The sequence below is a fragment of the Populus alba genome, chromosome 2, assembly GCF_005239225.2.
Source record: "Populus alba chromosome 2, ASM523922v2, whole genome shotgun sequence".
Lineage (NCBI taxonomy): Eukaryota > Viridiplantae > Streptophyta > Magnoliopsida > Malpighiales > Salicaceae > Populus > Populus alba.
The window spans coordinates 6,831,866-6,858,793 of NC_133285.1; the positions used below are offsets into that span (position 1 = coordinate 6,831,866).

At 32.4% G+C, this 26,928-nt stretch overlaps 4 protein-coding genes across 6 annotated transcripts; 2 read left to right on the top strand and 2 right to left on the bottom strand.

Annotated features, from left to right (window-relative positions):
• The first annotated feature begins 177 nt into the window (after positions 1-177).
• LOC118042161 (uncharacterized) lies at positions 178-4,853 on the top strand. 2 transcript variants are annotated; one of them, XM_035049757.2, is made up of 10 exons: positions 178-815; positions 936-1,061; positions 1,674-1,783; positions 2,233-2,301; positions 2,521-2,636; positions 2,737-2,791; positions 3,199-3,319; positions 3,831-3,878; positions 4,194-4,288; positions 4,553-4,853. In XM_035049757.2, the coding sequence occupies exons 2-10, from the start codon at positions 974-976 to the stop codon at positions 4,652-4,654; spliced, it is 804 nt and encodes a 267-aa protein (XP_034905648.1). In that variant the 5' UTR covers positions 178-815; positions 936-973; the 3' UTR covers positions 4,655-4,853. The 2 variants fall into 2 exon arrangements, with proteins under 2 accessions (XP_034905648.1, XP_034905647.1); XM_035049756.2 differs by having other exon boundaries at positions 180-820.
• A 950-nt stretch (positions 4,854-5,803) lies between these two features.
• Positions 5,804-7,243, bottom strand: LOC118042162 (nucleoside diphosphate kinase 1). The gene is made up of 4 exons (XM_035049758.2): positions 7,099-7,243; positions 6,794-6,842; positions 6,416-6,647; positions 5,804-6,116 (listed from the first exon to the last, which is right to left on the bottom strand). The coding sequence occupies exons 1-4, from the start codon at positions 7,147-7,149 to the stop codon at positions 6,002-6,004; spliced, it is 447 nt and encodes a 148-aa protein (XP_034905649.1). The 5' UTR covers positions 7,150-7,243; the 3' UTR covers positions 5,804-6,001.
• Positions 7,244-17,608: 10,365 nt separating this feature from the next.
• On the top strand, positions 17,609-20,977 carry LOC118042163 (probable WRKY transcription factor 12). Its single transcript, XM_035049759.2, has 4 exons — positions 17,609-18,077; positions 18,333-18,409; positions 18,826-18,987; positions 20,701-20,977. Exons 1-4 carry the CDS (start codon positions 17,868-17,870, stop codon positions 20,861-20,863), a joined length of 612 nt encoding a protein of 203 aa, XP_034905650.1. The 5' UTR covers positions 17,609-17,867; the 3' UTR covers positions 20,864-20,977.
• A 776-nt stretch (positions 20,978-21,753) lies between these two features.
• LOC118042167 (uncharacterized) lies at positions 21,754-25,499 on the bottom strand. Of its 2 annotated transcripts, none has more exons than XM_035049763.2 (6): positions 25,136-25,499; positions 24,874-24,929; positions 24,255-24,455; positions 23,045-23,227; positions 22,447-22,557; positions 21,754-22,072 (listed from the first exon to the last, which is right to left on the bottom strand). In XM_035049763.2, exons 1-6 carry the CDS (start codon positions 25,182-25,184, stop codon positions 21,941-21,943), a joined length of 732 nt encoding a protein of 243 aa, XP_034905654.1. In that variant the 5' UTR covers positions 25,185-25,499; the 3' UTR covers positions 21,754-21,940. The 2 variants fall into 2 exon arrangements, with proteins under 2 accessions (XP_034905654.1, XP_034905653.1); XM_035049762.2 differs by having other exon boundaries at positions 24,874-24,935.
• Between the last annotated feature and the right edge of the window lie 1,429 nt (positions 25,500-26,928).

Genomic DNA, 26,928 nt, shown 5'->3' on the forward strand with positions numbered 1-26,928 from the left:
TAGTTAATTTCTTTCTCCAATCTCTTTTCTTTTTTAGATTTAGAGAATGATTCGGATTTTATCGTGTAAAAAGTGAAGCTAAAAATAAAAACATTTAAGTGGCAACTCTTGGGAAAGAAGAAACATTAAAAGCAAGCAAATTACCTAACTATCCTATCTTAACCAGCTAACCTTCTTCTCAGGAGCCCTCTTTTTTCCCGCTCGACACCCTTTCCTCCCGTTTAAAGCCCCCACCAATCAGCGTGAACATCAACTTCCCCGATCCGTTACCCGCCGTAACCACACGCAGAGTCACACCACCGCCCACGCGTACAGGATCAAACACCATTTAAGACGCCGCGGCATTGAAGCTGAAACTAAATTCGAGATTGTTTTTGGTTAGCAATTGCGTGAAGGTTATGTTTTCATCTCTATCCCGCAAGCGTAACATTATTATTAACTGGCGTATTAATTAAATCCCCATTATATTCGTCACTCTCTAAAAAGATCACCTGTCCCTCTCCCCAAATAAACAAAATGCCTCCAAAAATCCAGAGAGACTGAAACAGAAAAGAATACAACGAAAAACTCACACCGCTCTCTCAGATCTCAAAACAAACCCTAGCTTACCTTTACTTTTTCACCCTCTCATTCAAAACAGATTCTCTTCTTTTTTCTCTGACAATTTCTCTAACATTTCCTTCCTCCTTTGCTAATTCAACGAACAAATAGAATCGCTCGTTCTCCGTTCTTCGTTTTCTATAATCTGTTACCGTTTGTTGCTGACTCCGATCCGGTTGACAGCTGATCCGGCCGGCATTTCCGATTCCGCCGTGGTTCGGTACTTTTTTCACTCATATTTCAATCCGTTTACGTTATATATATATATATATATATATATATATATATATATTTGTCAATTTTGTGATGTTTAGGTTTTTGTCTGGTTTTCTCAGTTGGGAGATGTTGGAGTGAATATAGAGAGAGAGGAGAGATGGATGATAGAGGAGGATCATTTGTAGCTGTGAGGAGGATTTCTCAAGGTCTCGAGCGAGGAAATAATACTTGCAATTCAACTTCTGGTAATCTTGTTTTAATTCCTTTTCTTTCTATGTTAATGTGCTGTCGTTACTGTATATATATATATTTTTTAATATTGGATCTGTGGCTTGAATTGAATCAATTTATTTACTATTAATTAGGTTCTGAGTAACACGAAATTCTTCATGTCACCTTTATGTTTTCTGGTATTCAATTTTTTTTTTTTTTAAATTGTCTGCATATGTAGTCTATTTATGATTATTCATGAAGTTAGATATCTGTACATGGTTTTTTTTTTTCTTTTGCTTTTAATACACTTTAATCTGAAGTCGACAAGTCAACTTTTTTGGATGTTTATTTTGCACCACCATCACATTTTGCCTTGGTTTGGCTGTCAATAATTTGGACCTAAATTTTTTTGTGAAGCTTATTTCTGTTACTGCGGTTTAGAAGAAAAGATTGTTGGATATTGAGCATGAAGCATGCTCGTTAAGAATGATGTTTTTTCCTGCTTGTATTGGGGATTAGCAATAAAGCATGTCGATTGTTTTCTGCTTGTTGTTCTTGGAATGTTGCTGCATTGCATTGTTATGCTTTGCTGTTGAAGTTGTAGAAATTGAAATTTTCATCTAGAAGTTTTTATTGTATTACAGCTGAGGCTGTGGCAGGATCAGCAGCGTGGCTTGGCCGTGGTCTTTCTTGTGTTTGTGCACAAAGAAGAGAGAGTGATGCTCGTCCATCATTTGATTTAACCCCTGTGCAGGTATGTTTTTTTGTTCCTGATCGATCTAAAGCTAGTTTTCTTTCCTTGTATCTCTTTTTCAAAGGGAAAACAAGCTTACTAGGAAGAAGTTTTCATCGACAATGTTTTCTGCATCTCCTGGTGCCTTCTTTTGTTGTTTTTTCCACGTGTGTTTTATTTGTAATGTAAATCCAACATTTGTTCTGTTTGTGGTGGACTATAACAGAACACTGAATATTTTTTCCTCCTCCTTTTTAATAGTTTCTGTACTCATCTGTTGCTTTCAAAGTACATGTACCCTGTTAATATTCATCCTCTGTTGTCATTAATGTTAAAATCTGCTGCACCAGCAATGCCAAATGAGAATTATCAAAGACACTGACCTCCATTTTTTAACTACTCTTTGGCTTTTCTTTAGTGACTTACTATCCTCGCCAATTAAATTATTATCTTCTCCTTGATGCATTCAGGAGGAATGCTTGCAGAGGTTGCAGAGCCGTATAGATGTTCCCTATGATAGTTCAGTTCTTGATCACCAGGTACCCATTCTTCTGAAGGTTCCATTGATGATATGAACATGACAGATGTAGAATCAGTACAGCCAATTTAAAATATGAATTGCTTATTTGCTAGATTTGCCATTTTTATGAGTCAATTATTCAATTCACATGTTTCATGCATATTACCAGGCTATAAAATTTTTGAAATGTGAAGGCTCCCTGATTATGTTATCATGTCTTATTGCTGCTTTCGTGTAGGAAGCTTTGAAGGCCTTATGGAATGCTGCTTTTCCTGAAGAAGAACTTCATGGTTTGATATCTGAGCAGTGGAAGGAAATGGGTTGGCAAGGAAAGGATCCATCAACAGATTTTAGGTAGACCATCGGTTCCTTTGTTAATCCCTTGATGTTGTTCTCAGCAATTCCCACCATCATTGCCTTGTTATGCTTATGATACTCGCATTTATTTTTCTAGGGGTGGTGGTTTTATATCATTGGAGAATTTGTTGTTCTTTGCTAGGAATTTTCCGGTACGTATTGTTTAGAAACCTTAGTCAACTTAATTTCCTCTGTGGCTTCCTCGGTCTTTTTTGAATGTTTTTTAGGTGACACTTTGGAAACCTAGACCATTGCATTACATTTTTGTTTAATGGAAACCACAATATTCAGGTTCAGACTTGTTGAATTTCTCTATCTCATGGCATTTGAGCTAATCTGTGCACTTGCATGTGTGCCACTAACAATAGTTATTGCATTTTTATGCATGTTACCCAATGGTTTATAAGCTTTAAGATTAGTAAACCTGTGTAAGAGTTAAGTGTCATAATTTTTTTTTGTGGAAGTATAATAATTTTAAAACGAGAACTATTTAAATTCTGCTATCTATATCATCTTTTTTCCTCTGAAAGTAACCAAACCTGTCCATGGCTACATGCAGAAGTCCTTTCAGGATCTTCTTCAAAAGAGGGAAGGTGATAGATCAGTATGGGAATACCCATTTGCTGTAGCTGGTGTGAACATCACGTTTATGCTTATTCAGATGCTTGATCTTGAAGCAGGTATTTTCAGGGAAAAGTTCTTTAATTTTGTTTGGTAATCCGTAACACTCTTATCTGGAGGAGTGTACTGATCTCCAAAGTTTCCTTTCTATGGTTATTAGTCTTTGGTTTCTGTTGAATAGTAAGAATATCTTGAAGTTTGATGTCCCATGGATATGGTTTACATGTCATTCTGAAATTGTGTTTTTTCTCATTCTTTTGAGATTTTCTTGAAACTTGTTTCTACAGCTTCTTGTAGGGTCTTGTGAATGCTCTTTTGCCTTTTATGGACAATTATGGTTGTCCTTTTGTTTTATTTATGCAAAGCTCAATAGAATTCATTTATATCCAAGCTGCATGCAAACAAAGTATATTTGCAATTTTGAATTGGAATATATCTGGAGTAACTGTATAAAACTCAATGTAATTGATTAATATCTATGGCACATCCAAATTGCAGTCTTCGAAACTAGATTTTTGGAATTGGAACTTGATTTTCTGGAAATGTAAACTATGTGCTTCAATTCTACAGTCAAACCACGAACACTGGTGGGAGCAACTTTCTTGAAGTTTCTTGCAGGTAATATTAAGCTTCTGAGGTGTTAGATTTTTTGGTTTATAAATGTTTTTGATGGAATATTGTTGAAACAGCATGCATGGAAGCATTTCTTGCTCTTTCTGCATATTTCTCCAGTATATTGGTGTAGAAAAGAAAATCATGAAGTTTCTTTTTCCCCAGTATATTGGTGTAGAAAAGAAAATCATGAAGTTCCTTTTTCCCCAGTATTCTAGTCTAGAAAATCTGCTCTTGAGTCTCTGATTTAACTAATATTAACACCAAAAGTATCTATCCTGGTTATTTTTTTTAACTAATCTTTGCCTTTTGCCTTGGCAGAGAATGACTCGGCATTTGACCTTCTCTATTGCATAACATTCAAGCTTATGGATCATGAATGGCTTACCATGCGCGCCTCCTATATGGACTTCAATGTATGTTTTCTTGCATCATAAAATTCCTTGTAGAGATAGGGAAAGACTTGAACACTACCATGTTGCATGATTTACCGTTGGATCTTGCATACTATCATGAAAGTGTAACTTTTGGGGCAATTTTAAGGTCTTGCATAAATGCTATGAATGCTGTGCTTGAAAGTGTTCAGGATGCACCGAGGCTCTTTAAGATATCTATCAAATTGATTCTCTGATATCTGCGTAGACCTTAATTTAATTTGCTTTCTATGATATTTTCACCAGGCGGTTATGAAATGTACACGACGTCAACTAGAGAGGGAGCTTCTGTCCGAAGACATAATGCGGCTAGAAGACTTGCCCTCTTACACCCTCCTTACACGATAGGATAGTAGTTGTAGAGTTAATTTTCCTGCAAAAGAAGAACCACTGCCAGCATTTGGCACATTTGGGTTCCTGCCACGTTCTTCTCCTTGTTCCTTTTAGTTGGATGGTGTTTTGTACATGATATGTTGCTTCTCATTAAAACTTTAGCATAAGCTATGTAGTGAATCCCCCATTTAATCTCAAAAAAAGGTTTTGTTGAGTTTGTCAATTTTCTTGTAGCGGAAAAAGGGAAGAAACTTGATGTGTTTTTAAGGATGATGACAGGTGTGGTTCCTTCTAGGTTCCGAACGCGGTGGTTCATTTCTAGCATCCCACGCAAAACAGTAGAGCCTCCCATTTTACTCTAGGTAGGTTTGAATTGTTCATTACCTATTGTAAGAAATTGAGCGGGAATTCTGATCCAGCTCTTTTGGTTCTTGCCCATCCTTACTCTCTTTTATAATTCCAGGTTCTCTTCCAGGGAACGGATTGGCCACGCCGGGCTGCTTGAATTTCTAAAATAGGGGGGTGAAAGTCGCCAACCATTTTGATGCTCACAGTTCAAGCAGCGGGCATCCTTTCCCTCAGTCTGAACCAACGTTAGGTTTGGATACTTTCGCTCAGTCTGAACTCGATGATGGGCGTGGATTAGTCTTCTGGATAATACACTGTTGCTGATTGATATCTGAAATTTCTGGTTCATTTGGATCGGAGATCCAGTACTGACAACTGCTTTCATCAAGTCTGATTGATATCTTTGACTTTTGAGAGCTCGTTTAGTAGTTGTTAGCATGTTCTAGCCCTCACGATTTTCTCTCAAAACGGCTACATAATGATAAAAGGGCTACTTGTGCACAAATGAACGCGGAACGATGTGAACAATTTTCAGAAAGATTACTTGGAATCAGACCTTTGAAATATGCTACTTTCACTGTTGCTTTCCATCCTAACCTAAGATATGGCATAATCCAAGGATTTTTCACCTCGAAAAAAAGCATTTGATGTTGGGAAAAACATGCTTCCTACGCTTAAACAATGGCCTTAAACAATCGGTCGGCGGTTAAAATCCATTTGTGTAACATGATGATAACATATTAACGTATAAACATTTGTTAAAACAAACATGCTATGCATGCAAGCTAACATTTGTCTTTCAATATTCACTCCATATAAAATAGAACTCAAGATTAACTCAATTAAACTGTTACCGATGATGATTGTTGATAAGAATGCTGATTAACTTAAGCAAGCAGAGTACAGACTTGAACACACTAGAAGTCACCATTTATTGTTCACTGATGGAACAAACATGAGAAGCTAAATAAGAAGGAAGGCCGATGGCCAACGACTTCCAAACCGGCACAAGTTTTACTCATAGATCCATGGGTGCAGGCTGCTCTGCCAGTTAGTAGGGCCATCAGGGAACCACAGTCCAATTTCCTTAGTAGCACTCTCAACAGAGTCGCTTCCATGAATAACATTCCTGCAACGCAGCAGTAATGTTTCTATGTTAGATATTTAGATATCACTGATTTGAAGATGCAACCATGCATATTTTAATAGGGTATGCCAGATGAAACTTGATGTTAGAGATATATGGGTTATGGTTTGCAAATAGTGATCAGTATGCTACAGCCATAGTTATTTCAAAATTAAAATGCCGAGTCAATTCTAACATGAATGATTTATTGCCACGTTCTTTACCAAGAACCGATCTTTGTCACAGAAGACACACTATCACGAATCATCGATAGGAAAATTCGAATTCGAAAAATAACTAACCTCCCAACATCAATAGCAAAATCACCACGGATAGTTCCAGGTTCAGAAGCTGCAGGATTTGTGGCTCCGATAATCTTACGGCCAGTGGCAACAACACCTTTTCCCTCCCAAATCATAGCAACAACTGGGCCAGAAATAATATACTGAACAAGACCGGCAAAGAATGGCTTCTTGGCCAGGTCCTCGTAGTGTTTCTCAGCAAAAGATTGCTCAACAGTCTGTAGCTTCAAACCTAAACCCAAACAGTTCATAATAAATGTAACGACCATGATATTTTAATCATTACTCAGATATAACTAAAAAATGATAATTTTCTGTTTATCACTACATACACAAAAGTTTACAGCATTTTAAACAAATCAATAGCAAATTGATTACCTTTGAGAGTGAATCCCTTCTTCTCAAATCTTGAAATAATCTCACCAACCTGAGAAGCACGGAAATCTATTGATATTTCTAGAAAACTTAAACCAATTATCATACACTTGAAACACAAAAAATCTCGTTTGGGCTTAAAAGCTCATTATATAGTAAAATAATTCAAACCCATGATGAATCTAATCATTCTCTTTCTTCCCAACAAATTAAGAGGCACTAAATCTATAACTTATTATAAAGAAGTCAGTCAAGAAATTGATAGCACGAAGAAACCCAGTTCAAGGAAATAAAGAAGAGAAACTTACGAGTCCTCTCTGGACGCCATCGGGCTTGATCATAATGAAGGTTTGCTCCATTTCCTCTTCTGTTGCAGTGAAAGAGCAAAAACAATGAGTGACGGAGAAAGAGAGGTATAGCGGGCTTTTATACGTAGCAAAAGAAAAGCAAACCCTAGTTGGTAGAGAATATTCGGTCAAAAATATATTTTCTTTCTTTGTTATAGAACTGGTCTAATTATTACACGATGTACCAAATATATGCTAAAACAATTCTAGAAGGAGCGGGTTTTTTTTTTTTGAAAATATATTTACACCCACAATAAAATTAATGGATTCAAGATTTTAACATACAGAACCCATTCACTTGATTTTGCTCCTCTTTTTTTGGTTAGTATGTTCAGAAATCTATAAAAGACATCAATTTTAATGTTTTTCTAGAGCTAATCACATTGTGGATGCCATATGACCTGTTAAGTTACACCAATGCATACTGTTGAAGTGTTAGATTAATGTGAAAAATGATATCATTTCCGGGCTTTTCTCCTTATAGACAATAAATGAAACTAATGTACAAGACGCATTTTAAAGTATTTCTTACTGTTTAGTAAAAAACTAGTACATTTACCTATAAGTTGGGAAAAAAAAATTCTTGAAGAGTTGAAAAATATTAAGAGTGCAATTTTTTTTTGAGAATATTATTAAATATGATTGATCAGGTTAATTTTTTTTTTAAAAAAACAAAATCAAACCTTCCAAAATTAAGAACCGAGTGAACCCCCATACCTACAAACATGTGTATGAATTTTTTAAAGTTCAATAACATGATTTTTTTTTAAATAATTTTTTTAACCACATGATAACAAAAAATAAACGATCGAAATCGAGTTTGATTTTTTTAAAAAAAGTATGACGCCAAACCCATAAGCCGAGAAACATGATTGACCACACAAAACTTATAAATCTGGTCATTGACTCCATAAAGTATAATAACTTGAATTTTTTGAGAAAAACAATTGTTTAACTAAATGTCAAAAAATAAAAGATATCAAGATGCCAGGATATTTTTTAAATATGAATTTGATGGCGTTATATTTTACAAAAAAAAAAACTATGGATCACAATTGATTTTTTTATATTTTTAATTCAATATGTTCGTTATGATTTAAAGTTGATAATTTAAATTGCTTGAAATGGTGATAATCCTATATAAAGTAGAAAAAATAATTTATTTCTTAATCAATCTAATATTTAAGTATGAAATAAGAAAAAATAATTTTTTTTAAAAAAATATTATTGATACAAATTAAAAGATCGAATAGCCACATACCAAATGATTAAAATGAAAAAAACCAATATAAGATTACAAAAAAAACCCTAAAGCCATGCTTTATAATTTATTATTTTAAGGGCAATATAACAATAACATTGTGCTTTGAAGAGTGAATTTTTTTTTTTAAAAAAATAAACCCCTAGACCCAAGTTAAGCGTTGTTTTACTTTTAAGGGTGTTTTTTTTAGCTACAATAAAATAAAACTTGGATTAATTCTTTTAATTCATTTCCTGTGAAATTGCATACACATATTCAATTAAAAAATTTAATCTTCAATCAATTTAATATTAAAACATAAAATTAAAAATAGATTTTCAAATAAAAAAACTTACAACCATAGTTTTTTTTAAATAGCAATGAAAAGAAATAACATTAAATTTGAAAAAAAAAACAAATTAAAAAGATTGAAATTAAAAAAAAATCAAAATTATCTAATAAAACCTGAAATGTTATTAATGATGCCTAGAGCTAAAAACTATTAAGTACTTATGATTATACAATTCAGTATCATTCGGACAAGGTGAATGTTGTTAATAATGCCTTGAGCAAAAAATCAATGGGTAGTTTGGCTCATATTCACAAGGTAAGGAAACCTTTGACTAGAAAGTTACATGAATTAATTTAGATTTAAAATCTTTTATTTTAATTTTAGCCCTCAATTTTTTTATTTATTCAATTAATTCCTCAATTAAATTTTGATTTTTAGAATCAATTTAATTTCACCCCTGTCAAATCTTAAAATGACCTTACGAGTTTAGTGTGTGTGTTTTTTTTTTAATTTGATCCTTAATTAATTTTGGATCTTTTTGATTTAATCCCTGATTGACCTTCAATTTTTTTTTTTTTTTAATTTTAACCTTGATTTTACTTAATTGGGTTTCTAAATTCACGCTACTTTTTTCAAAAAGGTTCTTAGTCTTGAATTTCTTTAATTTGGACCTTAATTGACCCCCAAGCTTTGATTTTTCTTGCAATTTTAACCCCCTGATTTCACTTAATTGGATCCCTAAATTCACGCTTCTTTTTCAAAAAGGTTCATTGTCTTGAATTTTTTCAATTTGGACCTTAATTAATTCAAAACTTTGATATTTGTTTTTGCAGTTTTGACCATGATTTCACTTAACTGGGTTTGGAAAAATGAAATTTGATCCTTTAAAATTTTAATTTTTTTTTTTAATTAAATCCAAATTAGACTTTCAAACTTAATGTTTTACCCTCTAACTCCCTTATAAATTTAATTTTAACCTATTAAAAGCCTAATTAAGTCCTTCTACTTAATTAATTATTTTAATTTGACCCAAATTACTTCAAAATTTACTTCAAAATTTAATTAGACCCATGATTAAAATAAATTGGCCTACAAAGCCTAATTAATCGCAAAAAAAAGTATCAAATGGATAGAAATGGTTGCAGACTTTGCCATGATTGATAACTTTAAGTGGCAACGAACGCAGGGAGTACGTAGCAAGCACATAAACAATGGAATGATATTGTGCGAAGGCTCCCAACTGGGGTCGTCTGGGTTTGACAATCTTCATCGTTGCCGGAATTGCAGTGGCTGGTGAAATGCTAACGATGCTAGCTCTAAATAACGATACTGGCATATGTTAAATAAATATTTATGCAGTTCAAAACCCGCCAGAACCTCAAATAAAAAAAAAAGGCTGATTTCTTGACAATCAATTTGAATCTAGAACACCTAAAGCTCAAGCATCTGCTATGAGCTCCCTTGCCATCTGGCTAGAATGATTTTTTGACACTGACTTCTTTTTCTTCCATATTTAGCTTAATCGTACAAGAAATTAAAGGGCGTGTAACAGACTTAGTGACTATTTTACAAAGCTGTCATAATCTCTGGTGAATTAATGACGACTGAGAGACTGATAGCAAAGTTTGGTGAAGATATCGAAGGCTCACCTGCAAGAACACCCCCCTCAGGCCCTCAGAGTTGCAACCAATCTATGAAATTAGCTAAATAAAAAGGAAAAATCGAATAGAACGGACAAGGTTTGAGAGGCAGTGGGATCCACCAAATATCTGATGCCTTACTCTGTCATCATGAAACTTGGAAGACTTTAGGAATCGATTGAAAGACCAGTGGCGGAGCCACATGGTATATTAGGGGGCAATTGCCCCCTTAATTGTTTTTAATAATAGTTATTAATTTAATTGTTTTTAATTAATTAAAAGTTACGTTATTAATCCATTTTTATTTAATTATTATCATCAATTTTTAATTGAATTAATAAAGATATGAATTAAATTTTTTCATGAGATCGATGAATAAGCAAACATTTTAATTATTGTCAGTGAATAAAAATTGATATTTACAAAATTAAAAGTTGGTTTTAAAAAAAAAAAACTATTTTTTTGTTTTTAAAAATGATTTATCATGATAAATTTAAACTATTAATGTTAATTCATATTCATGCATTATATACAGCATGTTATATGGTAATGGGTGTGTGAAATGAGTTGTAATGAATTAATGTGTATTTTATCATGCATTTTATATGGAAGATTTATAATTATTATGTAACTGAACTTAATTTTATTATTATGAAAACTTAAAGAAAATGATTATAATGTAAGTTTTTTTATGTTAAAAATATTTTTAAATTAATTTTACTTTATATGAGTTGGTATATTTATTTCGAATTAATTTTTAATGTATATCCATATAATATATTTGTTCCCTCATTTAAAATATTCTGCTCCGTCACTGTGAAAGACCATGATGATTGCATGGAATTCAGCATATGCAACCTTTGCCTACCCTCTCGATCTTTTATTGAGCACGCTTTTGAACTTGAATTCTAGCAATGATATCTTGTCGGATCCGTACCTTTCCCCTTTCTCTTGAGTTTTTCCCGTAGCAAAAGCGTTATTCAAGAGATTGTTATTTTTCTCATTCAACTTGTTTTTTTTTAGTTTTTTTTTATCTAAATAAATATTTTTTAGATTTTTTTATGATGCTAATGTAATAATAATAATATAAAAAATTTTATTTTTATATATTTTTAATTAATTAAAAAAATAGTGCATTATCAAATAACAAGTCCTTGTTTGCATATTGATAAAATTAAAGAAACTAAACGAGGTCTTACTTTCAGTATATATATATATATATATATATATATATATATATATATATATATATATATAAAAGGTAAAGAAAGAGTATTCTTCGAGCTGTGAAACTATCTCTTCACTGTTGAATCTTGAAAATTGATAGAGGTTATTAACCAGTTTTTATTTTATTATGATAAAAATATCATATCCTTATAAACTCGCAAGAATCTATTTTAAAAAAATAATCATAATCTTAATAGTTAAAAAGTTTTAAATAAATTAAATTCTTTTTATCTCTAGATCATGTCGAACATTTAATATCCTAAACAAGGGTGGAGGCATGTATGAGCTTGGGTGAACTCTGACACATGTCAAGATTTTATTAATATTTTTTAATTAGTTTTATGTAAAGAAAATTTGTAATTCTCAATTGAGGTATTAAAAAATTATAAATGTGGAATCTTTTAATATAATGCTTTGACTTGAGATTAAAATTTTAAAATTTTTAAAAACATTTAAAAATTTAATAAAAAATCATAATTTAACCAGTTTTTCTTGAAAATTTAATCTTGTTCACAACATAGTTAAATAACTTGGTAGTTAATTTCTTAAAAGAAACTCTATTTTACCTTCTTCACCTCCAGTTTCCACGCTTGGATCATCGCACCTTCCATAGAATATTTCTTGAACTCCATTGATGATGACAAGTTTGGAAATTGAGGTACCCTCGGGGGTCTCATTTTCCTCCCGTCGGCGGAGAGTCTCACAAGCAGCTAATCTTAATTTGAATTCTTATTGACTTTGCCGAAGACAGGTCTCATTTGAATTCTTATTCTTAGTTTTTCGATCTAATTTCGAGATTTGCAGGTAGCAGCCACTCTTTACTTATTCGGTGACCTCTTTTAACTCGAGCAATATGTTCGGCATGGAGACAGGGGGGAACTACAAGGAAAATTCTTAAAACCCTGTACTTGTTTTGGGTACACAAGTACAGGGTTTTACTTTTTGGGAAGGAGAATATGGATTTTTTTTGTTGGGTGTTTATTTCTGTGCTTTCCCTCTATTTTTAAAATCTACTATTAATTAATTTATTTTTCAAACTTCTCATTTTAACCACGTTGAATATTACTTAAATTTTTATTTAATTTAAAAATTAATTTAATTTATATTGAGATATCTTTATTTATTTCGGACCTAGTTTGTTTTTATGAAGAGTATTTTCTGAAAATTATTTTTTAAATTTTTCATATGTTTGTTTACCTTTACAAAAACTGATCAATGAAAAAAAATTTTAGAAAATTAAACTTGGTTTTTAGAAAAAAAAATTTCTTGATTTTGTGTACATCTCAGTTTATGAAAAAATATTTTTCAGTCAAAGAAAAATTAAGCTTGATTTTTTAGAAAAAGATTTTTTCTTTTATTTTAGGCAGAAAATATTTTTCAGGAGTTGTTACAAATTTAAAAATATTTTTTAATTTTTTAATTATATCAAATTTCATCCTCAATTTTTTTATTGTTATATATTTTGTTTTAAATATTTTTTTTATTTTCTTTTCAATTTTATCTCTTGAAATTTGATTTTTATATCAACTTTGATCTTTCTTCTTTCAATTGTTATTTGTTTTTCTTTTATCATTTTCTTAATTGAAATTTAAGCTAAGAAACATACGCAAATATATTAAGATATTTAATCTTAATATCCGTAATTTGTGAAGTAACTAAGAATTAGTGATTTATAATGTTGTAAATTATTAAATCTTAAGAAGATTATTCGACTAAATTAAACGTAATTACTTGTGATTCTGTTATTTAGTTTTATTGATCTCTCTAATTTTTAAGGTTACAACTAGATTACACTTTCAACATTTGTCTTGGGTTATATATTTAGTAGTTAGGATTAATTAGATTGCTTATTTCTAATTAAATGCAATTAAAAAGAGATGTGAAAATAGTTCCATTGGTGAAAACTCAAAGTGTAAATCAATATATACTTGCATTGAAGATCAATTATAAAATTTTAATGGTGGATGTTGACTTAGACCAATGGTTGTTCTTCTAGTTAATTTCAATCGTTTAATTAGAATTATTTCCTATTTTTTTTTTTTTAAATTGTTTTTGTTATACTTGAACCCCCCTTATCCTTGTTCACGTAGACTATGCTAGATACTTTACTTGAAAATAATTTTTACTCGTGTATTTTTAAAAGTTTAGGTTTTTATATTTGGTTGCTTGTAGCACCAGCACAAACGTAATTCATATTGAAGGAGGGTTTTCTCATTATGGCTTTGAATGTGTTATATAAGTGGTGTATGCCTTAAATGATAACTCTTTTAAAAAAGATTTATGAAATCATTTTGTGAAAGTTAAAGCTAATATTACTAAGCCATGATGTCTTACGGGAGATTTTAATAAAACTATATTTCCTTCTAATATAAAGGTGGGATTACTATCACATGTTACATGGAAGCATTTGGGGATTGTATAAATGCTTGTGATTTGTTTGAATTATCTTTAATGGGTAAAAAGTTGATATGGTCTAAGGGTAACTCAGCTAGTCATATTGATTTTTCTTCTAAATGGTTGAAAAAATTCCCTTCCTCCTTTTTGTGTGGTTTTTCTAAGTCTATTTCTGATCGTAGACTTATTCATTTGGTGTTGGATACTCAAACCTGATGATATCTAATTTTAGAAGAATGGTTCAGGGCTTCTAGAGGTTTTCTATGAATTCTATCTGTGGTTGTGAAAAAGTTATAAAGTCCTTGAACAAGCTCTGAGAACATGGTGGAATAGAGATATTGTCGGCAACACTGGTGAAAAAACTTAAAGCTTTAGAGAAAGAAGTTAAGACTTTAGAGAGTATTAAAGAAAGAAGGGACCTGCCTTTTGAAAAATAGGAGAGGCCATCTTGCTCAAAACTGAAATTCTAGAAACTTTTGTCATCTTTTGTCTATTTCTCTAGAGGTACCATTCACATTGGATGAGGTTAAAGAAATTATTTGGGACTGTGATAGTAACAGAGCACCTGAACTTGATGGTGTTAACATAAAAAAAGCTCGCCTGGTCACATTTCACATACACTTTTGTCTGTGCTGTTGTTGTTGGGGCGTTGAAATAGCAGGGAGATTCTAGTTGTTGCTGATGTAGGTATTGCGGGGGAAGTTGGGAGGGACTTTTCATAGATAGAGAGAGCGAGAGCGAGAGAGAGACTGTGGATGTGGTAACATGTGAGATCGTGAGTGGAAGGGACGGCGGCCATGATAGTTTTTCGTTTCTCTCGTTTTTTGCAGGTTAGGTAAGGGTGGCCGGAGTGGACAGATATACTTACTGTATACACACAGATACAGACATAGCTTATACTGGAGCTTGATTTGGCTGGATTCCGGAGGCTATTATCCTTTTCATTCTTTCAACCGCCGTATACATATGTTGACATTGATGGAAGTTTTCATGTACCCCACCACCACTCATTGCTCCCGAAGACTTCCTCTTCTCAACCCACCACACCTCTCTCTCTTTTGTTTCTTATGAGAACGGACATGATCAATACCAGCTACTCAAGAATCGATTTGAGCTGCAGACACTCCCTTTCTCTCACATATTTGATTAATATAATATTCGTTTGACGTAACCCTTTTTCTTTTCTCTTTGTTTTGGCGACTTAACGTTCTTCACCAAAAGAGGCGGAACTAGACGCCGCCGCCTCAGCCCTCCAGAAGTTCAAAGCAATCTTTATTTCAAGTCTTAAAATGCGTATGTAAAACACCCTTTTAGAAGGAAAAAACAAAGATATTCTCTGGTCTCTAATTCATAACTTTTTAATCTCATTGTTTATATTTATGAAATGATTGTTTCATCTTCATAGATCTATCGGCTCTTCAATATATGTAAAACTAATGTCTTGCTCCGTACGTCATTGTTTATCGAAATTTAAACATGGTAGACATATATACTCCCCGTTGGGCTTGAATTGAAGGCTTTGGTACGTGCTTCTTCACAAGAAGAGAGATGATATTTTGAAAAGAAAAGAGAAAGGAAATGCTGTATTAATCTACAGAAATCAACAACTAGAAAAATGAGTTTCTAAGTTTGCATCGTTATTAAAGATGAATTTTAAATACAAACTAAATTTTAAATTCATTTTCCATTAATGTAATGCCATTTCTGTTAGAGAATAATATAAATTATATCTTGAACTTTATTTAATAGTTTAAATTATTGGGTTGAAATAATTCTTTGACATGGTATCAAAGTTTTAATGACTAAGCGGTCACGAGTTCAAATTTTATCATCCTCATTTATTTAATAAAAATTAAGTATAAGGTAATGTAAATCCTGTGCAAGTTTTAAGTCCAAAGAGTTTTTCACTTGAAGGGATGTGTTAAAATAATATAAATTATATTTTAAATCTTACCTAATAGCTTAAGTTATTAGGTTGAGATGTTTCTTTTGACAGTTTTTTTATAATGAAAAAGAAAATGTTTATCCATTCAAATATTCTACTCTTGAAGGAATTTCTTTTAATGATTCTTAGTTAAATAAATGAAAAAAAAAAATTAAACTTATCATAGCTTGATTGGTATTATCAAAAGGACAACATAGCCAGTACCGTGACCACTTTCTTTGATATTGTTTTATATGCCCATAGCTCCACATCTCCATTATATAATTAAGCAAACTGAGAATTGCAGCATCATGGAGTCTGAACGACGCAAGGAACATAGCCAAAGCACATCAAAAACCTTATTTCATGGCAACCCAGAAAAACACTATCAATTTTAATCATGCACAATCAGAATTGCTTTGTTTTTATTTCCATATTTAATTTTGATTTAATTACAGTGCTAGGTCGTGATTCAAAATGTAGAACTTCAGAGGTTTTAGAAGCAGTGGAATATATTCATGCAAATATTCCTACCAGCTACAAATAACATTGGATCAGGCTAAATATGCCTGGTATATATAATGTGGATCCACCCTTTTGGTTTCGAACAGTTAGTCCATTTAAGTTGCTAATATCTAACACAAAAGAATAAATTTTACTTAAGGGATAATTAAGATATAGGATAATTAAGAGGCTCCCTTCCCTTTTTTATTCCACATTCAGTTCATAATAGTAATTACTAGTTAATTAGCTTTTGAAACTTGATTGATTGCTATTGATTATTATCAAGATTAAAACCTAACTAATAATTAATTAATAAGAATATATCACTAAATTTAATGTGAGAAACGTGCATTAGATAAATAGTCAGGCAAATACATTATTATTTCAGAACTTTTCTAGCAACACCGAACAAAATGCAAAAATGCATACTTTCACAAAAACACACACATATACACATATATGTGGTAATTTGCATCAATTTTCTATACGAATTATTATTTCACACCCCGAATAAAAAAACTTAATTACTAAATATTTTTCAATTTAGTAAATATTTTTCAATTTTTAATTGCTAAATATTTTTTAATAGCCTTAATATACAAACAAAAACTCAATTAAAAAGGAAGAATAGAGAACGCACATCTTAAATTAATAATAAAAAAAAAACAAAGATTTTGATACTAGATTAAATCTCATTTGTGATTCTAACAAGATATATGCTAGCGTAAGTTAATATAAGGTTTTATTTTCTTTGTAGTCTCTAAATTATTAATCAATTACTAATAAATCCATTATTACTTATAATACCCTTAATTAATAAAAAGGGGCATAAGAAAAATCATAATTAATTATATTATTTTTATTTATGTTTACTTTTTTTTCCCGGCTTTCACAATTAGAATATATATCCTCTGATGAGCTTCCACACAAAGGTATTTAATTCCTCTCATGTACAGTTTCAGACAGTTATATATCCATTTCCAAACTAGTGTTGTATATATATAGTAAGATTCACATTATTAGAAAGAAAATAAAAATACCTATACCTTTATATATATATATGGTAGGGTTAGGTTTACTTATTATAGCCCTCTCCCACTTACACAGGGTGAAAAAGATTAGCCCTCAGTGTTATTAATTTATTCAATTCATCTATTGACCTAAAAAAACCTAATAATCTTATTTGATAGACAGCTCAGATATTCCCTTAATTAGTGGTCCGTACAGTTGATTTAGTGTATAAGAGGGAGATAAGCTGTGACTGTTCAAGTCTTTTACTTCTGTAAACTCTATTGGTACAACCTTAAAGATGGAAAGGAATAATTTCCAGGAAACATTCCTTTCGGCCCGTACTTGTTGACCGGACTAGTACATGGTGTGAAACGTACACAGAAGGAGCAAGGCCAATTTCTGCTTGTGTTAGCTTGACACATGCACCAAATAAGCCAATAAGAAGAGGAGGAGGAGGAGGAGGAGGAGGAGGAGGAGGAGCAAAGCTTCTTGATTAGAATGGATCAAGGAGAAAGAGAAGTTCCAAATTACGGGCTACAAGTCTCTTTCTCTACACCACAAGCAATCCATGAGATGGGTTTTGTTCAATTTGAAGAAAACCAGGTCTTGAGCTTCTTGGCCCCTTCACAATCTTCTCAGATATCTCAACCGCTCAATACTAATACAACCACCAATATTCACACGGGGTTTAGTCATAATGATGAGCAGGTATGTATTTTTTACTATTCTGTAATGGAAAATCTTGTACAAAAAAGACTAGGGTTGTTAGATCTTTAATACTATTTATGTATCTTTCTTCTTTTTCTTTTTGAAAAAAACTTGGATACCATTTCTCATCATATATATTACTCAATTAGTGTCAGTGATCCTAATTTTATCAGATATCTTCTTCTGTAATATTAGTATATGGAGTACAGCTTGGTCGGTTGATTTCGTACTATATTATTGTTATGGAAAATTTAGGTGGGGGCATTGGATCCAAAGCCTTCCAGTGATGAGAACTGCACTGGTAATGCTAACAACGACGGCAACAATTCATGGTAATGGTATCCTTCTCTCTATGGCGTGTTTCTTTTCTACTGTTCTGTTTCAAAGAGCTATAGGCACTTTATTTTGTCTCTCTCCACAACAAGGGCAAACATGCACGCACACAACATATACATGGAAGAAAATATTCTTTAGGAGGTTAAATTTCAGCAGAGTCCAAAGAGATCTACGCATCATATATGTGGAAGAGATAAATGGTTTTCCTATACAATAGTACATAACCTCTCTTTTGTTCTGTTGAGTCACAGAAGTCTTGCTACCGTTTGATTCTTAGATCTTCCTGTCCATCAATGGATCCCTTGTCTTTTTACATATATTTAGATAAATACTTGTTCATTTTTTCTTCAATCTGAATCCCCCCAAGACAAAAAGGTTGAGCTAGCTAGGATTTGAAATGATATTTTTGCAGGTGGAGGAGCTCGCCCTCAGAGAAAAACAGGTTGAAAGTGAGGAGAAAGCTTAGAGAACCAAGGTTTTGTTTTCAGACAAGGAGCGATGTGGATGTTCTTGATGATGGCTATAAGTGGAGAAAATATGGCCAAAAAGTTGTCAAAAACAGCCTTCATCCAAGGTAAATATGTCAATAATTAATCCCTGTCATTTTTCCAAGGTTAATGCTTACAATCTCAGACAGGTTCCATGCGCACCTGAACCAATATTAGCTATGGTTGTTGCAATTTGAACCTTTACTTCAAGCAACGCTTTCAAGTTTCAATATATTCAACATAACGTTTATTAAAAGTATTAATTTAACTTCAAACTTTCTCATATTCTATAAAATAACCAGCATATATATATAATCTTCATTAATACCCTTTCGACCTAATAATTCTATAAATAATTAATTAAATACAGTTATTTTAGTGAGTGACATCGTGTATAATGTATTATTTTTAAGAAAGTTATGCGTAACTGTTTGATTTATTAGCCTAGGTTAATTCTTTTGGAAACAATGATAATGGCATTATTGTAGTAAATCATAGCAAAATTCACAAACACCTTGAAGCAGTGATCGCCAATAATTTCATTCAAAGTCATCCACAAGTAGAGAAGAAAGAGTAATAGTACTACGGTGTGTCAGCCGTTTCTTTCAATCATTTGTCGGGGATGCTAAGAGAATATATAACCAAAAATTAATAACTATTATTGGATTGCCTTTTAGTTTATTCAAATTTTATGTATATAAAAAAATAATCTTAGATCTTAAAATTTTCTGATATTATTAAATTATGCTATAAAAAAAATTTTAATCTTAGTTTTATTTTTTTTTCTATTTTTTTTTTCTATCATGTCCTGTATTTTACTTTTTTAATATACTTTTTTTAATCTTTTTATTTTTGTTGTAGTAAATCAATTTTTTTTTTCTTTAATCTTTTTTTGTTTATCATGTTCCTGTATTTTACTTTGACTATTAATTTTATGTTTTTTTTTTAATATACTCTTGATAATTAAAAAAAAAAAAAAAACCAAGCAAGCAACTGATTGAGGATTGATGGTACTTCACTTGTTCTTTGAACCACTAATTAATTTTATTAAAGATTTATATTTAATTAATATATTGCACAATTGTAACCAAAAATTAATAATTATAATGCAAGATGTTTTTACCACTATTTTAACTAGAAACCATCCTAACTTTTCCATCTTCCAAACATTACTTTGCAACCATTTCTATACTCTTCAATAATATTTTCAAGGAAAAAAGAAATGCTCTTATATTTTATTTTATTTTTTTATAAAAATAAACAGCTTCTTTCAAGCTTTTGGAAGTAGAGTTAGCTACTAGCTACATTTTGATAAATCAGTCCAAACACACTCACGCACAAATTAAGACAGAGACATTGCCATCCGAAAAATACTTGAAATTCTATAGTTTAATACTTGCTAGAGAATCGATCGGAGCAACAAAATTGTACAAGATAATAGTATCCTAATTCTTAATCATTTAATTGTACAAGAACGTGGCAAGTGTTAATTTAGGCTGAGTAACACATGTGTTGCTGCCTGTGATATATAGGCAGACTTGAGCTATCACATGGAGCAAAGTGTTTAATCAGATCTTGCAATGGTAAATGCTTCCATTGAAAGAGGCGAAAGAGAGCAGGCAAAGCTTCCTCTCTCTCTCTGTATATATATATTTTCAGAGGGGAGTAGCTGGGCGGGCTAAACCTAGTGATACCTCACGTTATCATGCATTTAGGAGACAGGAAAGTACTTATGATGAATTACGATTTTCTTTTTTTTTTCTTCTCATTTTCTGTTTGTAATAACGTGCTGGCCGCAGAAGCTACTATCGCTGTACTCACAACAACTGTCGAGTGAAGAAGAGGGTTGAAAGATTATCGGAGGATTGTCGAATGGTGATAACAACCTATGAAGGTAGACACAATCACTCTCCATGCGACGACTCAAATTCATCAGAACATGAATGCTTTACCTCTTTCTAATACATGCTTTAGTACTAAAGTACTAAGAGAGACCATTGTTGTAATATTAGAATCATATTGTATAACGTCGTGTCATCAGCTTAATTGTGACAATATTTGCTAGTACATGATTTTGAGGGGTTTTCATCGTCCCAAGATCAACAAATTCTGACAATTCTTGAAATTCATTTATTCTGATATCGATCTGAGAAAGATGTGTTCTCTTTATGGACTTCATTTAAACGACTCGAATTAATCATGGATTATGGAGGAAACTATATTTCAGGAGTCCAAAGAATTTTAGGTAAAACTGGTATTGTCATTTCAATCTTGTAAGTTCGAGGTTAGTCTCGATGTAATGAGACTCGCAAATGCTGCATACAAATTTAGATCCTATACGTACCTCGTGTTGTATGGATAAATGGATGACACGTGTACAATTCTGTGAGGCAAACCAGTGAGGCAAGGCCACGGGGAATAGATTCTTTTTTAATTTTATAAGCTCCACGATACCACCGAACTATATATATAGACACACTCTTAATTCATTTATTGACCAGATTTAACCATTTACTAATTTTTTATAATTCTCAAACTATTTTTTTAATTGTATCTTTTTACAATCTAATTATATAAAATTAGATTCTAAATTATAGTGAAAATACAAAAATAAAAGATGAGGATTAAAATGTAAAACACTGAGAAAAAACATAACTCACCTTAAAATCATGACAGAAGTAGTTTTTCACATATTATTATTCATGAATAGTAGTTTTCTCTAGATTTTTTTTTCTGCATATTTTTCTAGATTTTTTCCAATGCTATATATTCTTGAGTTTTGAGAAAGAAAAAATGATGTTTTTTTAACAATTTTATAGCATATTTTCACTGCACAAAAAGCACACTCAACAAGACAAAGAACATCTCGTTTTTCATGATGGACTTATTTAATAGGTACAACTAACATCTATAACTCATCGGACAGAAGCTTTTTATGACTTCCTCACTGCAACAACTAGGAATTGAAGAGATTACCATATGATAAATAAACTAATTAAGTTCTTAAATCAATCGATCCCCCTGAGTCCTGCTTGTTGATTACTTCCCATAAAGCTTCTTGGCGTTTCCTTCTCCTCCAGCACCCATGACAGCACCTCGTGGCTCATTTTCTTCGAATAAGATCGAATAAGGCATGGCCTGAGCCCTCGCAAGCTCCTCCTTCAAATTTGTCTGTATAAAATTATGATATTATTATATATAATATAGGTTTTTTCTTATTTCACATTAAAAAACATTGAGTATATATACTAAAAAGCTTTAAGTTATACATTAAAAACATAAAATATTTTTTTAATATTTATATAATAAACTTTGAAACTGGTTAATAACCAACTAAAAAATATATAAAAAATAAAGTCTCATGAAGAGAAAAAACATATTTGTAAAAAAAATAAAAAAATTTTGTAGAGTGTTGCTGAGTCACTTGAATTCTATGTTTACCCAGCAGGTGGAATGGTTTTTTCCAGGCCAACTACTTACTTGGGCTTTAATGAAACAGACTTTTGAAGGTTTTAAATCACTCGAATCCCGAATTAATATATTACCAGCTCTTGGTCACGGCCTGCTATCTCCCGTGCATGGCGTGCTGTTGTGGCCGTGTAATGCTCCCTGAGCCCAAAAAAGGCCCGTATCAGCCGCTCTTGTCCCCCCGTTGCCTGAAACCATATAAAATTACGAGCAATTAATTTTAAGATCTCGTTAAAAATTTAGAGAAGAAATATTAAGATCTCGTTAAGGATGGAAAATATCTTTGAAGAGGTGAGGAGTTAAAAATGTTTGATAGAAATTGAAAAAAAATATATAATAATTGTTTGTGAATCCTATAATAAATCAAATCAAATTAAATTTATGTAATTATAAAATATTAAATAATTTATATGCGTGAATCAAAAGGTGGGATCTGGAATAAAAAAAAAGTTAAATTTTAAAAAAGGAAAAAAACACATTTGTCTCCCTTAAAAACCCTTTCCCCTCCATTTCCAAGATTAACATTTAAATGTTAACTCTTTTAAAATCTACCCCTCTCTCAAAAACTTTACCAAAAATTAGTAAAGAAGATGAAAAATCACAACCTGTTTACCCCCTTGCCAAATATATCTTTAGTGAACAGAGAGAGGGAAAGAAAAGAAAATGGAGAAGTACCTGCAGCCGCGTCCACTCCTCGGGGAGTGATTGGCATGGTTTGAATGACTCTGTCGTTACTGATCCATCTGAGTTAATGGCTGCAACAGCTAGCTCTAGTGGTGGGTAAGCATCCTTGTCTGTGGAGGCAGATACGCTGCCGCAAGTCCTTCCACCAGGGAGTGGCTGCATAATTTTCTTGCCCTACAAAAGTTATTAGATGAAATCTGATGTACAATCAATTAAGGGAGAAGTAAAAAAATTACTAATACTTTGTAAACGGTGTTTTCCTGATCTGTATGATCGATTAAGTGTATGGGAGCCATGTGTATGCTCATGACATTCAAAATTAAGGATCTCTTGACTCTCTTGAAAGAGAAGAAAGCTGTCCATGCATGCATCTCTGAGAATTTATTTACCATTTTAATCAATAAGAATAACCTTCTACCCTGAGGTATTATCCGTTGACATATGTGATGTTGATGGAGGATTGTATTTGTAACTGCATCCATGTATGAGTGTGTGCATGCCTGCAATAACATATCTTCATTCAAACGAACTCGCATGTTTCCTGAAGTTGCAGGGTGCACAGTCCCACCACTATAGCCCATTTAATGAAAGGGTGTATGCATCGTATAGCCTGTGATCTTGATAGATGCACATGAGGCTTCCATTAGGAAGTCTCAAGCGAGGATTCGAAATCACAGATTGAGCTTTTACAGATCTCCTCAAGAACATAAAGAGGGAGCTGGAAGCAAATGCATGGGATAAAACAAATGAAATGGGGCATGCGCCTATATATGCATTGTACCCGTGATATCAGTACTCGGTGATATAAAGAAACAAGGTTGAGAGCTTCTCCCAGAATGCACTGGATATTGCTTGTAATCGATAGTGAATGTTTTTTTCACTCTTTGCCTCGTAAACTTCCGCCAGACCAAAATCGCCAAGGTTAAGGCTAAATTGTTCAGAATTATCCTGAATTTTGTATCAAATTGAACTTGGCCGTTAAATTGTTCAGAGCCACGAAAATGTTGTTTGTTCTTTATTTCCTTTGCACTTATACTTCAGTATCTGGTTAATTATAATTTAAATACAACTGCATGCATATATCACCAATATATGGTTTATTTTGTCGTGGAGATTCAATAATTTACAGGAACGTTTTACTTTGATTTGTGCGTTAATTAGTTTTGTGCAAAAAATAACAGGAATAGAGAAAAAGAAGTACCTTTATTATATCCCAACACTCATTCACCATATCAGTTTGTTTCTCGACAGTGTCTCTGGTGTGCCCTCCACTTTCTCCAAGCTCCTGAACAAATTTTCCGAAAGGTTCCATCAGTGACTTACAAAGATCTAATTGTCCTTTGTAGGAGCTGCACTCATCTTGAAGAGTTTTCAACTGCTTCACATTGTTTTCCTGCTTTTTCTGCATTAGAGATATAGATTAGCAAATAAAGGGTAAATTACTTATGCAGGGGGGGGGGGGGGGGAATGCACTGAACGAGTTTGAGATAGTAATTTTCTTTTCCAGCAGCTAGGTATAAGCTGTTAGGAATCTCACAACCTATATATTAGGAGGCAAATTCAATTCTCTCTTCATATTTACATAAGCCAGTGATTGATTAAAAGACAAGGAGGCAAAGCACAAATTAACTTGGAGAGGACATATATATACAAGTATAAAAGCAAAGATGTTTTGTAGGTACAAGAGATTTACAGCAAAGATTTAATAAATTTTGATTTTGAAAAACTGGAAGATCACGTTACAAAGAAAAAGGTAACAAGGAAAGAAGGGATAGAAAGTTTTTGAGGGATTCATTGCATATCAATTCCTCAAGATATACCCTTTTCTTTTCACGAGACTTCTTGTCGATTTCCTGTTTCCTTTTCCTTTTTGCGTCTGCAGCTAGCATGAGAGAAATAAAAGATCAAAATCTGATCAAGAACAATCCCATGAATTACTCGACACAGAAGTTAAGCAACTTCTTAGTTTGGTGGAGAATAAGAAATGATGAGCATAGTCAAGTACAACCATGTATCCTAATTAATTTTTTAGTCAAAAGACTCAAAACTAAAACCTGCAGACGATGGATCTCTAAATTATACCTTCGAGTCGTTGATGATCAGATGGGTTCTCGTTTGGATCGGTTGCCATCTATAGAATGGGAAATCAAGTATCGGAGACGACTACTTGAACACTCCAAATTAATGGCGAACCAGTATTAAGAGAAAAGAAACAAGAAATACTTTGGATAGAGGGACTGGTGAGAGGGTGAGAGAGTGAGAGAGAAAGAAAGAGGGAGATAAACATGTTATGGATAATAAAGATGACAGCATAGAGTAGACATCTTCAGATATCGTTCGAGATCGGACCCTAAGGCAGCGAAATATATATTTAGAACATGCAGCAGCAAGGAAGCAATTTTTTTCTTTTTTAAAAAAGATGAAAATCTTCAACATAGTGTTTTGATTGGGTTAATTTTATGATTTTGAATTGATTCTAATTTTTTTATATAAAAACAAAATAATGTTATTTTTATTACAAAAATAAATAGTTAATAAATTATAACTGCATTTTGACTTGGTCAACTAGAGTTAACTAGATATCTCGGATGGATGTTTTAAAGCCAGACATTTATGTATTGCTATTAACATAAAACCAAACTTCGTTGTCTAGTTGGGGAATGAGGTGAAAATCTTCAACACAATCTACATTAACAAATTCAAATTACAAGATTCTATGCTTCAGTTTGAGTTGAGGGAAAGCTGGTTTTGGTAAGCAAATGATCTTTCACAATTATTCTTTACGACCAGTTTTCTTCAGCCTTCAGGTTTTAAACTTCATGCAAGGAAAATTTAATCCCTCAACTCTAATTTAGAAAAAAAAAATGATTATTAGAGATAAATGGGCTTTCTTTTTTTCTTTAATTCCACTTTTTTTCAAGTTTAATTCCACTCGTTTAGCTATGACCTTAATTTATTACTTAGAGATAGAAATAGTAGAGATAGAGTATATAATTTTTTTTTATTATGAAAGTATAAAAAATTATTTTAAAATAAAAATAAAGGAAAAAAAAACTCACAACACAACTCTCCGAAAGCTTATTTTATTTTATTTTATTAAAGAAAATAGCCTTTTCACTTTTGAAAGGCAAACGAAATACTAGGATAAATTAACTTCCTCATTTCACCGCTACCTAGCCAGAAACTTCCCTTTGAAAACCTTGAACAACAATGTTTTTTTCTTCAGTACCTGTAGGATAAACTTCCCGTACCTTAATTATAATTACCAGATGGAGTGTTGTCCGGAACCTTGTCTATTTTCTTGCAGCTTGCCATCGTAATCGACGTAATTATTAATCACCGATCATATAAGCAACCTTGAAGCATAACTTGCTATCGTTTCCAAGCCTGGATATTGCGTTTTAAACCGCCACAAATTAAGCTTCTCCTCCAAAATCTGCAGGATCTTTCGCTGCTCTCTTGTTTTCTTGCCCTTACTGCGTACATGCTAATCAAGGGGAAGGACAGAAAGTTAAGAGGAACAAAAATTGAACATGTGAAAAGGTTGAACTACGTGCAGCTCCTATAGATTACCTTCTCATTCTCAAGGAGGTCACTTTCCTGCCTGCCAAAATTATCCACCATTAGCACCAGCAGCAGAGACCTGAATATACGAGCTTGTGATACAATAGAAGAGAAGTCAACCATAAACTGGTGGTGGATGCATAAATGGCGGGGAAGAGATTAATATCTCGGGTTGCGTAAGGATAAATAAAACGTTGACGAAGACTTGCAAATTGTTCGTGGACTTTTCTTTGGTGGGGTATTATATATCAATCTTTGGGAACTTTGCTTATAGTTAAGTCCAGAATTCAAAGTGTTCCTGATGTGGTTAG

Bases quoted from the DNA above. Each gene is read 5' to 3' on its own strand.
- LOC118042163 (XM_035049759.2), top strand. From the start codon at position 17,868: ATGGATCAAGGAGAAAGAGAAGTTCCAAATTACGGGCTACAAGTCTCT. The intron at 18,078-18,332 runs GTATGTATTTTT...TGGAAAATTTAG, and splicing joins TTAGTCATAATGATGAGCAG to GTGGGGGCATTGGATCCAAA. The intron at 18,988-20,700 runs GTAAATATGTCA...TGCTGGCCGCAG, and splicing joins AAAAACAGCCTTCATCCAAG to AAGCTACTATCGCTGTACTC.
- LOC118042162 (XM_035049758.2), bottom strand. From the start codon at position 7,149: ATGGAGCAAACCTTCATTATGATCAAGCCCGATGGCGTCCAGAGAGGA. The intron at 6,648-6,793 runs GTAATCAATTTG...GTTTGGGTTTAG, and splicing joins GAAGGGATTCACTCTCAAAG to GTTTGAAGCTACAGACTGTT. The intron at 6,117-6,415 runs GTTAGTTATTTT...GCTGCGTTGCAG, and splicing joins TTTGCTATTGATGTTGGGAG to GAATGTTATTCATGGAAGCG.
- LOC118042167 (XM_035049762.2), bottom strand. From the start codon at position 25,184: ATGGCAACCGATCCAAACGAGAACCCATCTGATCATCAACGACTCGAA. The intron at 22,558-23,044 runs GTACTTCTCCAT...ATATGGTTTCAG, and splicing joins AGGAGTGGACGCGGCTGCAG to GCAACGGGGGGACAAGAGCG. The intron at 22,073-22,446 runs GTAATATATTAA...AATTTTATACAG, and splicing joins CAGGCCGTGACCAAGAGCTG to ACAAATTTGAAGGAGGAGCT.
- LOC118042161 (XM_035049757.2), top strand. From the start codon at position 974: ATGGATGATAGAGGAGGATCATTTGTAGCTGTGAGGAGGATTTCTCAA. The intron at 1,062-1,673 runs GTAATCTTGTTT...ATTGTATTACAG, and splicing joins TACTTGCAATTCAACTTCTG to CTGAGGCTGTGGCAGGATCA. The intron at 4,289-4,552 runs GTATGTTTTCTT...TATTTTCACCAG, and splicing joins CCTCCTATATGGACTTCAAT to GCGGTTATGAAATGTACACG.